General features: G+C 44.2%; 1 protein-coding gene across 2 annotated transcripts in view; it reads left to right on the forward strand.

Annotated features, from left to right (window-relative positions):
* LOC139373851 (valyl-tRNA synthetase 2, mitochondrial) overlaps window positions 1-15,392 on the forward strand; it is a 41,342-nt gene that overhangs the window by 9,451 nt on the left and 16,499 nt on the right. For both annotated transcript variants that reach the window (XM_071114935.1, XM_071114934.1), the window contains exons 17-24: window positions 102-189; window positions 307-400; window positions 7,846-7,916; window positions 8,170-8,295; window positions 9,294-9,398; window positions 12,458-12,526; window positions 12,760-12,838; window positions 13,661-13,791. In XM_071114935.1, the coding sequence (XP_070971036.1) occupies window positions 102-189; window positions 307-400; window positions 7,846-7,916; window positions 8,170-8,295; window positions 9,294-9,398; window positions 12,458-12,526; window positions 12,760-12,838; window positions 13,661-13,791 (763 nt within the window). The remainder of the gene's footprint in view (window positions 1-101; window positions 190-306; window positions 401-7,845; window positions 7,917-8,169; window positions 8,296-9,293; window positions 9,399-12,457; window positions 12,527-12,759; window positions 12,839-13,660; window positions 13,792-15,392) is intronic.

Below are 15,392 nucleotides of genomic sequence, written 5' to 3' on the forward strand. Positions count from 1 at the left end.
TTTTATTGTTGCTCTTTGACCCCTTGGTTTTATTAAAATAGTCCTTGTTATGACTTATGTGGTTTTAACAATGTGATGCCTGTTTGTGTTTTCCACGTCAGTGATTGGTGCATATCCAGGCAGCTTTGGTGGGGTCATCAGATTCCAGCCTATCGAGTGACTCTCTCAGATTCCACTGACACTCAGGAGGTGCACTGCATGTTTCAAGCTGGATTTCACACTCTCACAGTCACACTTATCAACGAATTGCAGTCATATTTTTGTATTGTAAACAACGTTATTTATTGTGTGTGTTATTTCCCTCAGGAGCTCTGGGTCTGGGGCAGGAGTGAGGAGGAGGCCAGAGAGAGGGCTGCTGGAAAATATGGAGTGACTGCTGACGCCATTACACTGACTCAGGGTGACTGCTGACACCATTACACTGACTCAGGGTGACTGCTGACACCATTACACTGACTCAGGGTGACTGCTGACACCATTACACTGACTCAGGGTGACTGCTGACACCATTACATACATAAGGGAACATTTTGGCATTTCGTGTATGATCGGTGAAAAAGTCCATATCGCAAATGTACGGTCCCTTACTAGACGTCCGAAAACATTTGTAAAATTCGCGGTCGGCGTCGGGCCGTGCGGTAGGGCCAGACCTACCGGGAAGTCATCAAATGAACTTTGTCGGACATTCGGTTTCCGTTTTATAAAATAAACAAGTTTTGGACCATTTTTCCGCTATCCCGGAAATTCCCACAAGAGGGCATACGGAATCATATGGCAATTTGGCAAAACATCACGAATCACGACGGGGCCTTATCTCGAAAACGGAAAATATTTCGAAGCCGAAACTTGGTGAGCGTAGGTTTGGCATAATGGGCAGTTGGCCCCGAACAAGATGGCGTCTAGGCCTCGACGGTTTTTGAGTTATGGCCGTTTTTCTGGGATTAAAGGTCCAAAATGGAAATAGAGAAATTATTTTTCCACTTCAGGTCAAAGTCAAGGAGCCTCCGGTGTCAATAAAAAAAGAACCAGCCATTTATCTATCGTCATTTAAGAGAAACGGAACAATGACAACTTGGCGATGGTCACAAATAGGCGTTTTTTTTTTTCAACGTTTACAGATCCAGTTGCAGGGTGTTCATACGAATCTTTTTAAAGTGTGCTGCGGAGCTCTGCGAGATTTCTGTGATTTTCTATGATTTTCTGAAATAACACACACATACTAAACCCTCCGTAAATAACTCAGTTCTTAACGTAAAGACTTAAAACTCAGGATTATGTAAAAGCATACCCCAATGAGGATATGTGGCGACTTATAGCTTCCTGTGCCAACCGGAAGTGCCATAATTGGTGTCTCAGGGGCTGTTTCGAAGGGTTAAAAAAGTCTGATCTGTCCAAAACTTCATATATGTGATTAGGCAACCCCCATGAACTGTAAATCAGTCATTTTTCCCAACAGATGTCAAAGAAAACCTCCCTCACACACACACAGGAAGGATGGAGTGATAAAGTGCGGTGCTTAAAGACACAGAGAGCAGGAAATGGCATTACCATAATCCCTAAGCCGTGCCGAGTTCAACGAGATATCCCTCTTGACCGTAGCTCGCTCGGTCTAGGCGCAGCGACCATTAGAATAGTAGGCCCAAAATGTAGCCTGCCCCGCAATGTCATTTGATTTTGGGTGAGAGTGAGAGAACCGTTAGGGTGAGAAGACAAATTCCACCACAGGAATGTTCCTAAGGTCCTCCCGATCCGTGCAAGCCTAACCTTGACCGTGTGGCATTAACCCTTAACAGTAAAACAGTGTTTTTTGATCTCACAGATTACAGTGTCATCTCTCCCCATAGGAATACATTGCCTGCACCCCTAATTTCAACCTGAAGTCTATATGGGTTATGAATGCCGTATGAACATGTCTTTGGTACCAGTCCATCAGGCCACTATGAGGTCTACCTGTGTTGATTCTAAGCTTCCTGGACCAACCGGAAGTGGTTAAAATCACCCTAAAAGTGTTTACCCATACCCTGCCTGCAGTTTGATAGACATAGTGCATTCAACCCTGTGTAAATCAGTCAATTCTTAACGTAAGGACTTAAAACTCAGGATTCTGTAACAGCATACCCCAATGAGGATATGTGTTGATTTATAGCTTCCTGTGCCAACCGGAAGTGCCATAATTGGTGTCTCAGGGGCTGTTTCGAAGGGTTAAAAAAGTCAGATCTGTCCAAAACTTCATATATGTGATTAGGCAACCCCCATGAACTGTAAATCAGTCATTTTTCCCCAAAAAATTCAAAGGAAAAAAAAATCATACTAAAACACAACTTGGAAGGAGGGACGTATTGGGGTGCGTAGAGACAGACAGTGGCTGCAATAGTTAGCTTTGTTCGAGCTAAAAAAGAACCGTCAGACCTAGAGTTCCGAAACTTTAGAAACCTGTTCTAGACCTCCGGTCGATGGTGCGTGGTGAGTTACGTGGCTCTAGACGGTTCTCGGACCGAGAAACAGCCTCGTACATTTGCAATACCTTCAATTCATTTTGACCATCACGAAAATGACGACGTTTAGAAAAGTCTCAGAGACGCAAGGCTAGGTGCATTGAAACCGGCTCGGCCCATAGAGACGGACCCCAACGTTTCTGTCCGATAGCTCGTTCAAGGACCCCGTAGCAAGTCATGGAAAATAGTGGCTTTTCAGCACCAATTAGGGTTTTTCTCGGACACCAAATGACCTATCGAGCCGAAACTTGGGATTCGGGGTCGCCTCAGCTAGGCCAACACATAACATAAGAAATGGACCCGCAGCTAGAACGTAACTACGTGTTTTATGTTTTTTTATGGTTTGAACCGAAGGCGTTGTGAATTTTGGGCCAGCTCTGAAGTATGTAATAGTTGGCTACTAAACGAGTTGGAAAAAGTGGGTTTGGTGTCACTTTGTATCAGTTTGGTGTCAGAATGATATCTAATTGACTGATGGACTCTTGTCCACTTGACTCTTGTACATTTGCAATATGTTTAAACAGTGAGGTACCATCACCAAAAGCGACATTCTGAAATCTACCCTAACGAGTGATTGAGATGAACCAGAATCACTGCAAAGCCATCCCGAGTTCATCGGGCCAGTCAATTTCACATTCCTGCAGGATTTTTAAAGCATGACAAATTTGTGATGGTACCTGCCCATTGAAACATATTGCAAATGCACAGTGACTTTGAAAAAGTAAGGAAACATAAACAAAAAAAATCAAAACATTTTTTTTTTGGGTGACCAGTTGCACGTGCATTTGCAATATGATTCTATAGTGAAAAAACATCACCAAAAGCGACATTCTGAAATCAACCCAAACGAGCGATTGAGATGACCCAGAATCACTGCAAAGCCATCCCGAGTTCATCAGGCCAGTCAATTTCACATTCCTGCAGGATTTTTATAGCATGACCAATTCGTGATGGTACCTGCCCATTGAAACATATTGCAAATGCACAGTGACTTTGAAAAAGTAAGGAAACATAAACAAAAAAAATCAAAACATTTTTTTTTTGGGTGACCAGTTGCACGTGCATTTGCAATATGATTCTATAGTGAAAAAACATCACCAAAAGCGACATTCTGAAATCAACCCAAACGAGCGATTGAGATGACCCAGAATCACTGCAAAGCCATCCCGAGTTCATCAGGCCAGTCAATTTCACATTCCTGCAGGATTTTTATAGCATGACCAATTCGTGATGGTACCTGCCCATTGAAACATATTGCAAATGCACAGTGACTTTGAAAAAGTAAGGAAACATAAACAAAAAAAATCTAAACATTTTTTTTTGGGGTGACCAGTTGCACGTGCATTTGCAATATGATTCTATAGTGAAAAAACATCACCAAAAGCGACATTCTGAAATCAACCCAAACGAGCCATTGAGATGACCCAGAATCACTGCAAAGCCATCCCGAGTTCATCGGGGTAGTCAATTTCACATTCCTGCAGGATTTTTATAGCATGACCAATTCGTGATGGTACCTGCCCATTAAAACATATTGCAAATGCACAGTGACTTTGAAAAAGTAAGGAAACATAAACAAAAAATTTTTATTTTTGGGTGACCAGTTGCACGTGCATTTGCAATATGATTCTATAGTGAAAAAACATCACCAAAAGCGACATTCTGAAATCAACCCAAACGAGCGATTGAGATGACCCAGAATCACTGCAAAGCCATCCCGAGTTCATCAGGCCAGTCAATTTCACATTCCTGCAGGATTTTTATAGCATGACCAATTCGTGATGGTACCTGCCCATTGAAACATATTGCAAATGCACAGTGACTTTGAAAAAGTAAGGAAACATAAACAAAAAAAATCTAAACATTTTTTTTTGGGGTGACCAGTTGCACGTGCATTTGCAATATGATTCTATAGTGAAAAAACATCACCAAAAGCGACATTCTGAAATCAACCCAAACGAGCCATTGAGATGACCCAGAATCACTGCAAAGCCATCCCGAGTTCATCGGGGTAGTCAATTTCACATTCCTGCAGGATTTTTATAGCATGACCAATTCGTGATGGTACCTGCCCATTAAAACATATTGCAAATGCACAGTGACTTTGAAAAAGTAAGGAAACATAAACAAAAAAAAAATATTTTTGGGTGACCAGTTGCACGTGCATTTGCAATATGATTCTATAGTGAAAAAACATCACCAAAAGCGACATTCTGAAATCTACCCAAACGAGCCATTGAGATGACCCAGAATCACTGCAAAGCCATCCCGAGTTCATCGGGCCAGTCAATTTCACATTCCTGCAGGATTTTTATAGCATGACCAATTCGTGATGGTACCTGCCCATTGAAACATATTGCAAATGCACAGTGACTTTGAAAAAGTAGGGAAACATAAACAAAAAAAATCAAACATTTTTTTTTTTGGGTGACCAGTTGCACGTGCATTTGCAATATGATTCTATAGTAAAAAAACATCACCAAAAGCGACATTCTGAAATCAACCCAAACGAGCGATTGAGATGACCCAGAATCACTGCAAAGCCATCCCGAGTTCATCGGGCCAGTCAATTTCACATTCCTGCAGGATTTTTATAGCATGACAAATTCGTGATGGTACCTGCCCATTGAAACATATTGCAAATGCACAGTGACTTTGAAAAAGTAAGGAAACATAAACAAAACATTTTTTTTTTGGGGTTACCAGTTGCACATTTCAGATCACCAGTTGCACATTTCAGATCACCAGTTGCACGGAGGAAAATCGTTACTTTTGACTTTGACTTTTGACTTCCTATGACATCATATTGCAAATGGACAAAACATATGCCTTATGCACAAGTAAAACAAAAAAAAATTATGATAATACAAGTTGACAAAGGTATAGTTTGAGCAAAGTATAGTTTGAATTTTGAGCATGACAAATTCGTGATGGTAAAACATATTGCAAATGCACAGTGACTTTGAAAAAGTAAGGAAACATAAACAAATGGACATAATGAAATCATCATTTTTTTTTTCGGTTACCAGTTGCACGCGCATTTGCAATATGATTCTATAGTGAAAAAACATCACCAAATGGACATGATGAAATCAACACAACGAGTGATGGAAATGAACAACTATCACTGCCCGGCCGTCCCGAGTTCATCAGTTCAGTCAATTTTGGCCCCCAAAAAAATTGACTTTGGACTTTGACTGTTGACTTCCTATGAAATCATATTGCAAATGGACAAATCATATTCCTTATGCACAAGTAAAAAAAAAAAATTATGATAATAACATTTTACAAAAGTATATTCATACACTTCTTACACATGATTAATTGTCTTAAAATCGAAACAATTTCGAAAAACGGTCCAGAAAGCACTTTTTTTAGTTTTTAAAGTTTTTAAAGTTTTTAAAAAAAATCAAATTTTCGACTTTTGACATCCTATTAAATCATATTACAAATGGACAAAACATATGCCTTATGCACAAGTAAAAAAAAAAAAAAATTATGATAATAAAATACGAATAAAGTATGTTGATACAGTTCTTATACGTGTGTAATTGACACAAAATTCGAAAGAATTTTGAAAAACGGTCCAGAAAGCACTTTTTTAAGGGTGTGTGAAGTTTTTTATAAAATTGACATTTCTGACTTTTGACTTTTGACTTCCTATGAAATCATATTCCAAATGGAGAAAACATATGCCTTATGCACAAGTAAAAAAAAAAAAAAAAAATGATAATAAAGTATGACTAAAGTATGTTGATAAAGTTCTTATACATGTGTAATTGACACAAAAATTGAAAGAATTTTGAAAAACGGTCCAGAAAGCACTTTTTTAAGGATGTGTGAAGTTTTTTACCAAATTTTGACATTTTTGACTTCCTATGAAATCGTATTGCAAATGGACAAAACATATGCCTTATGCGCATGTAATTAAAAAAAAAAAAAAATTGATAAAAAAATTGGACAAAAGTATATTCATACAGCTCTTACACATTACACAATTGACAAAAAAATCGAAAGAATTTCAAAAAAGGCCCAGAAAGCACTTTTTTAAGGGGTGAAAAGTTTTTGAAAAAAATATCCTTTTTTCAAAATTTTTCTTTTGGATGTTGACTTGGGTTGCATTTCCAATATGAAAAACCCCGGTGGAGCGCACTCGCCCCCTGTTGGATTTTTGAGGTGTTACAATTGGCAATTGCCATATGGCATTTGCCATATACTTTGCACGAATCAACGCCGCTTTGGGTGGTATTGGACATCGTGTATATGGTTTGTCCAATGCCAATATCTTGCCATTCATTTTTGTCCAATTCAGGGGGGTATTCCCTTACACTGACTCAGGGTGACTGTTGACACCATTACACTGACTCAGGGTGACTGCTGACACCATTACACTGACTCAGGGTGACTGCTGACACCATTACACTGACTCAGGGTGGATGCTGACACCATTACACTGACTCGGGGTGACTGCTGACACCATTACACTGACTCGGGGTGACTGCTGACACCATTACACTGACTCAGGGTGACTGCTGACACCATTACACTGACTCAGGTTGACTGCTGACACCATTACACTGACTCAGGGTGACTGCTGACCCCATTACACTGACACCATTACACTGACTCAGGGTGACTGCTGACACCATTACACTGACTCAGGTTGACTGCTGACACCATTACACTGACTCAGGGTGACTGCTGACACCATTACACTGACTCAGGTTGACTGCTGACACCATTACACTGACTCAGGTTGACTGCTGACACCATTACATTGCCTCAGGGTGACTGCTGACACCATTACACTGACTCGGGGACTGCTGACACCATTACACTGACTCAGGGTGACTGCTGACACCATTACACTGACTCAGGGTGACTGCTGACGCCATTACACTGACTCGGGGTGACTGCTGACCCCATTACACTGACTCAGGGGGACTGCTGACCCCATTCCACTGACTCAGGGTGACTGCTGACGCCATTCCACTGACTCAGGGTGACTGCTGACCCCATTCCACTGACTCAGGGTGACTGCTGACACCATTACACTGACTCAGGGGGACTGCTGACACCATTACACTGACTCGGGGTGACTGCTGACACCATTACACTGACTCAGGGGGACTGCTGACACCATTACACTGACTCGGGGTGACTCACCTTAATAAGTCTGTCTGTCAGGAGATCTGCTTTACTGCCGTCACATGAACCCATTGAATTGTTTGTAGCACAACAATGACTCAGAGTTCCTGTGGTGCCACACTATCACAAGCCTGTTGTGTTGTTTGTTTGTTTTCGATTGACTCGTTTACACCCTCTCTCTCTCTTTCTCTCTCCATGTCAGACCCTGATGTATTGGACACCTGGTTCTCCTCAGGGCTCTTCCCATTTGCCATGTTGGGCTGGCCACAGCAGGTACTTCACTTGCATTTCCTCCCCATATGTTTCACTTTTCACAAAGAAAGAAATCTGTGACCCAAATGGCACCTTTTCCCCATAGGGCTATGGTCTAAAGTAGTGCACTATGTAGGGAATAGGGTGCCTTTTCAGGCATCCAATGTATTGACTAGGACTCATGACATCAATCACTAAAATATGCCCCATATAGTGCCCACACTTCCTCATGCTTACTTGACGTGTTGTGTCCCCTACAAATATGCCCCCACAGACAAGTGACCTGAGGCAATTCTACCCCAACACTATCCTGGAAACAGGAAGTGACCTTATCTTCTTCTGGGTGGCCAGGATGGTGATGCTTGGCACAGAACTGACTGGGCAGCTGCCCTTCAAACAGGTAGCGATACTAACGACAACGGGGTCTGACATTAACGACAACGGGGTCCGATACTAACGACAAAGGGGTCTGACATTAACGACAACGGTGTCTGACATTAACGACAACGGTGTCTGACATTAACGACAACGTGGTCTGACATTAACGACAACGGGGTCTGATATTAACGACAACGGGGTCTGACATTAACGACAACGGGGTCCGATACTAACGACAAAGGGGTCTGACATTAACGACAACGGTGTCTGACATTAACGACAACGGTGTCTGACATTAACGACAACGTGGTCTGACATTAACGACAACGGGGTCTGATATTAACGACAACGGGGTCTGACATTAACGACAACGTGGTCCGACATTAACGACAACGGGGTCTGACATTAACGACAACGGGGTCTGACATTAACGACAACCGGGTCTGACATTAACGACAACGGGGTCTGACAATAACGACAGCGGGGTCTGACATTAACGACAGCGGGGTCTGACATTAACAACAGCGGGGTCTGACATTAACAACAGCGGGGTCTGACATTAACGACAACGGGGTCTGACATTAACGACAACGGGGTTCGACATTAACGACAACAGGGATCGACATTAACGACAACGGGGTCTGACATTAACGAAAACGGGGTCTGACATTAACGACAACGGGGTCTGATACTAACGACAGCGGGGTCTGACATTAACGACAACGGGGTCCAACATTAACGACAACGGGGTCTGATACTAACGACAACGGGGCCTGATACTAACGACAACGGGGTCTGACATTAACGACAACGGGGTCCGACATTAACGACAACGGGGTCTGACATTAACGACAACGGGGTCTGATATTAACGACAACGGGGTCCGATATTAATAGTGTTTGATAACAACAACAGAGTCTGATAAAGTATAAATTAGAGCCCCTATTCTTTCTCTCTCTGTCTCCCTCCCCATCTCTCTATTTCTCTCACCCTCCCTCTTTCTCTCTCTCTCTCTCCCAGGTGCTCCTCCACTCTCTGGTGAGGGATAAGCATGGCAGGAAGATGAGTAAATCTCTGGGAAATGTCATCGACCCTTTAGATGTTATCTCTGGCATCTCTCTGGAGGTACACACACGGTCAGACCTGTCCAGCCTGGCCGGGATACAGAGGACTTGTTAGGAGTAACGACAGGGGACTTGTTAGGCGTAACGACAGAGGACTTGTTAGGAGTAACGACAGAGGACTTGTTAGGAGTAACGACAGAGGACTTGTTAGGAGTAACGACAGAGGACTTGTTAGGAGTAACGACAGAGGACTTGTTAGGAGTAACGACAGAGGACTTGTTAGGAGTAACGACAGAGGACTTGTTAGGAGTAACGACAGAGGACTTGTTAGGAGTAACGACAGAGGACTTGTTAGGAGTAACGACAGAGGACTTGTTAGGAGTAACGACAGAGGACTTGTTAGGAGTAACGACAGAGGACTTGTTAGGAGTAACGACACAGGACTTGTTAGGAGTAACGACACAGGACTTGTTAGGAGTAACGACACAGGACTTGTTAGGAGTAACGACACAGGACTTGTTAGGAGTAACGACAGATGACTTGTTAGGAGTAACGACAGAGGACTTGTTAGGAGTAACGACAGAGGACTTGTTAGGAGTAACGACAGAGGACTTGTTAGGAGTAACGACACAGGACTTGTTAGGAGTAACGACACAGGACTTGTTAGGAGTAACGACAGAGGACTTGTTAGGAGTAACGACACAGGACTTGTTAGGAGTAACGACAGAGGACTTGTTAGGAGTAACGACATCTATTAGAACACTAAATCATGGTGGTGGAAGGACATTACTGCCACAGAATTGATCATCTTGTTCTGGGCTGTAAAAACAACAGAGAGAGAGGAGGGTGAGGAGAGTGGAGGATGTCTTGCTGCAGTGGAAATATGCTCTTGGCAATCTGCCCTGTAGTGGAGCTCTCCCACTCTAATATTTTAGAGTGTAAAAAAAAGTAATGACGTATTACAAAAGCTCACTGTCTCTCCCACTATTTGTCTTCTCTCTCTCTCTCTCTCTCCCACTATTTGTCTTCTCTCTCTCTCTCTCTCTCTCCCACTATTTGTCTTCTCTCTCTCTCTCCCACTATTTGTCTTCTCTCTCTCTCTCTCTCCCACTATTTGTCTTCTCTCTCTCTCTCTCTCCCACTATTTGTCTTTCTCTCTCTCTCCCACTATTTGTCGTCTCTCTCTCTCTCCCACTATTTGTCTTCTCTCGCTCTCCCACTATTTGTCTTCTCTCTCTCTCTCTCTCTCACTATTTGTCTTCTCTCTCTCTCTCTCTCTCCCACTATTTGTCTTCTCTCTCTCTCTCTCTCCCACTATTTGTCTTCTCTCTCTCTCTCTCTCTCTCTCTCCCACTATTTGTCTTCTCTTGCTCTCTCTCCCACTATTTGTCTTCTCTCTCTCCCACTATGTGTCCTCTCTTGCTCTCTCTCTCTCCCACTATTTGTCTTCTCTCTCTCCCACTATGTGTCCTCTCTTGCTCTCTCTCTCTCCCACTATTTATGTCTTCTCTTGCTCTCTCTCTCTCCCACTATTTGTCTTCTCTTGCTCTCTCTCTCTCCCACTATTTATGTCTTCTCTCTCTCTCAAATTCATTCAAGGGGGTTTATTGGCATGGGAAACATGTTTACATTGCCAAAGCAAGTTGAGTAAATAATAAACAAAAGTGAAATAAACAAAACATGAACAGCAAACATTACACTTCAAAAGAATCAAGACATTTCAAATGTCATATTATGTATATATACAGTGTTGTAAGGATGTGCAAATAGTTATTAAAGTACAAAAGGGAAAATAAATAAGCATAAATATGTACAATGGTGTTTGTTCTTCACTGGTTGCCCTTTTCTTGTGGTAACAGGTCACATATCTTGCTGCTGTGATGGCACACTGTGGAATTTCACCCAGTAGATATGGGAGTTTATCAAAATTGGATTTGTTTTTAATTCTTTGTGGATCTGTGTAATCTGAGGGAAATATGTGTCTCTAATATGGTCATACATTTGGCAGGAGGTTAGGAAGTGCAGCTCAGTTTCCACCTCATTTTGTGGGCAGTGAGCACATAGCCTGTCTTCTCTTGAGAGCCATGTCTGCCTACGGCGGCCTTTCTCAATAGCAAGGCTATGCTCACTGAGTCTGTACATAGTCAAAGCTTTCCTTAATTTTGGGTCAGTCACATTGGTCAGGTATTCTGCCACTGTGTACTCTCTGTTTAGAGACAAATAGCATTCTAGTTTGCTCTGTTTTTTTGTTGATTCTTTCCAATGTGTCAAGTAATTATAATTTTGTTTTCTCATGATTTGATTGGGTCTAATTGTGCTGCTGTCCTGGGGCTCTGTGGGGTCTGTTTGTGTTTGTGAACAGAGTCCCAGGACCAGCTTGCTTAGGGGACTCTTCTCCAGGTTCATCTCTCTGTAGGTGATGGCTTTGTTATGGAAGGTTTGGGAATCGCTTCCTTTTAGGTGGTTGTAGAATTTAATGGCTCTGTTCTTGGTTTTTATAATTAGCGGGTATCGACCTAATTCTGCTCATTATTTGGTGTTTTACGTTGTACACTGAGGATATTTTGGCAGAATTTTGGTGTTTGTCCCATTTTGTGAATTCTTGGTTGGTGAGCGGACCCCAGACCTCACAGCCATAAAGGGCAATGGGTTCTATAACTGATTCAAGTATTTTTAGCCAGATCCTAATTGGTATGACGAATTATATGTTCATATTGAGGCCACAGAATGCCTTTCTTGCCTTGTCTCTCAGATCGTTCACAGCTTTGTGGAAGTTACCTGTGGTGCTGATGTTTAGGCTGAGGTATGTGTCGTTTTTTTGTGTGCTCTAGGGCAACGGTGTCTAGATGGAATTTGTGCAGAAGATCTAGGTGCTGCTGTAGGCCCTCCTTGGTTGGTGACAGAAGCACCAGATCGTCAGCAAACAGTAGATATTTGACTTCAGATTCTAGTAGGGTGAGGCCGGGTGCTGCAGACTGTTCTAGTGCCCTCGCCAATTCGTTGATATATATGTTGAAGAGGGTGGGGCTCAAGCTGCATCCCTGTTTCACCCCACGACCCTGTGTTTGTGTTTTCTTTTTTGCCAAGTTAAACCACACATTTGTTCTCCCCCCTCCTCAGAGGCTCCAAGAGAAAGTAGAGGAGGGCAACCTTGACCCCCGTGAGAGCATGGTCGCCATGGAAGCGCAGGTCAGTCAGTAGGCCCACCGCCGTCCCTCGTCTCCCTCCTCTCAGTCATTTGTTCCGTCTGAGTGGGGCATGTTCATTTACTTTCCTCTGTGCTCTCTCCCTGACTGTGTCCCGAATGGCACCCTATTCCACATGACCAAAGCCCTAAAGTAGTGTGCTGAATAGGGACTTAAGGGTGCCATGTTGGGATACAGCCCCCTGACTCCTGTCTCTCTGTCCCCTATGGCGTCCAGAGGAAAGACTTCCCCAAGGGGATCCCAGAGTGTGGTACTGATGCGCTCCGCTTCGCACTCTGCTCTTACAAGGCCCAGGGTGAGTGACTGCTCTTACAAGGCCCAGGGTGAGTGACTGCTCTTACAAGGCCCAGGGTGAGTGACTGCTCTTACAAGGCCCAGGGTGAGTGACTGCTCTTACAAGGCCCAGGGTGAGTGACTGCTCTTACAAGGCCCAGGGTGAGTGACTGCTCTTACAAGGCCCAGGGTGAGTGACTCTGCTCTTACAAGGCCCAGGGTGAATGACTCTGCTCTTACAAGGCCCAGGGTGAGTGACTCTGCTCTTACAAGGCCCAGGGTGAGTGACTCTGCTCTTACAAGGCCCAGGGTGAGTGACTCTGCTCTTACAAGGCCCAGGGTGAGTGACTCTGCTCTTACAAGGCCCAGGGTGAGTGACTCTGCTCTTACAAGGCCCAGGGTGAGTGACTCTGCTCTTACAAGGCCCAGGGTGAGTGACTCTGCTCTTACAAGGCCCAGGGTGAGTGACTCTGCTCTTACAAGGCCCAGGGTGAGTGACTCTGCTCTTACAAAGCCCAGGGTGAGTGACTCTGCTCTTACAAGGCCCAGGGTGAGTGACTCTGCTCTTACAAGGCCCGGGGTGAGTGACTCTGCTCTTACAAGGCCCAGGGTAAGTGACTCTGCTCTTACAAGGCCCAGGGTGAGTGACTCCCTGAGTCTCCCTCACGTCAGGTGTTTTATCTGATGAAAGAGGTCTATTTGTCAAACTCCAGGTCTCTTTGTAGTTTTTCTCTTGAGAATAGCCGAGGTCGTCTTCCAAAGTTCTGACAACAACAAAAAACAACAGTTTGTTTCCATAGCAACAATATCACTGTCTCTCTCTCTCTCTCTGTCCGTCCATCAGGTGAGGACATCAGTCTGTCCGTGTCCCAGGTGCTGAGCTGTAGACACTTCTGTAACAAGATGTGGCAGACAGTGAGATTCACGCTGGGTGTCCTGGAGGACCGAGGGGCTGAACTGGGAACAGTGGAACAGGTAACGGATTAGATTTATACCGTAGCGGAACACCAACAGACATGACAATATTATATCGCTGTTGTTATCACATTAATGTCACTGGGAGACTAAAGTGAAAATGTGACTGTGGAAGTTAAGATTCTCTCTTTAATAATCGCTGATTTTTCCAGTCATTTAAATTCCTTAATTCCTGTTTGTTATAAACTAGGTTTCCATCCTGAGGTTGAGGGGCACAAAGATGGCGGCCAACGTGCACTTTACACAAATTCCTCGTTCCGCTCGTTCATTTCTCTCCGTTACTCTTCTTTTTTTGGCGGGTCATTAACATGATCCCTATTTTTAGCTTCCAGATGCCAGGCAATTAGAAAAAAAAAAAAAAAATGTAGATTGTGCAGATTTTTTTGATTGGCACATTGAACCATGTCGCATGCCGTAGTTTAAACAGTCCATGGGTAGTGATTTTAAACAATTACGTCATATCTTTTAATTCTGACATTTGTATGCACTTCAGCCATTGGCCGACGGATTTTCATGCATATATATTCTAAAATCCGCATAAAAACAGTGCATATCTTCCCAGCAGAGATGTTTCCATTTTTTATTTTTTATTTTATTTTACCTTTATTTAACCAGGCAAGTCAGTTAAGAACAAATTCTTATTTACAATGACGGCCTAGGAACTGAGGGTTAACTGCCTGTTCAGGGGCAGAACGACAGATTTGTACCTTGTCAGCTCGGGGGATTTGAAATTGCAACCTTACGGTTACTAGTCCAACGCTCTAACCACTAGGCTACCCTGCCGCCTCTACGCTCTAACCACTAGGCTACCCTGCCGCCCCTACACTCTAACCACTAGGCTACCCTGCCGCCCCTCCAACCTAACCACTAGGCTACCCTGCCGCCCCTCCACTCTAACCACTAGGCTACTCTGCTGCCCCTACACTCTAACCACTAGGCTACCCTGCCGCCCCTACACTCTAACCACTAAGCTACCCTGCCGCCCCTACACTCCAACCACTAGGCTACCCTGCTGCCCCTACACTCTAACCACTAGGCTACCCTGCTGCCCCTACACTCCAACCACTAGGCTACCCTGCTGCCCCTACACTCCAACCACTAGGCTACCCTGCTGCCCCTACACTCTAACCACTAGGCTACCCTGCCGCCCCTACACTCCAACCACTAGGCTACCCTGCTGCCCCTACACTCTAACCACTAGGCCACCCTGCCGCCTCTACACTCCAACCACTAGGCTACCCTGCCGCCTCTACACTCTAACCACTAGGCTACCCTGCCGCCCCTACACTCTAACCACTAGGCTACCCTGCCGCCCCTACACTCTAACCACTAGGCTACCCTGCCGCCCCTACACTCTAACCACTAGGCAACCCTGCCGCCCCTCCACTCTAATCACTAGGCTACCCTGCCGCCCCTACACTCTAACCACTAGGCTACCCTGCCGCCCCTCCACTCTAACCACTAGGCTACCCTGCCACCCCTACACTCTAACCACTAGGCTACCCTGCCGCCCCTACACTCCAACCACTAGGCTACCCTGCCGCCCCTACACTCTAACCACTAGGCTACCCTGCTGCCCCTACACTCCAACCACTAGGCTA

This window comes from Oncorhynchus clarkii, chromosome 18, assembly GCF_045791955.1.
Source record: "Oncorhynchus clarkii lewisi isolate Uvic-CL-2024 chromosome 18, UVic_Ocla_1.0, whole genome shotgun sequence".
In the NCBI taxonomy this organism is placed as follows: domain Eukaryota; kingdom Metazoa; phylum Chordata; class Actinopteri; order Salmoniformes; family Salmonidae; genus Oncorhynchus; species Oncorhynchus clarkii.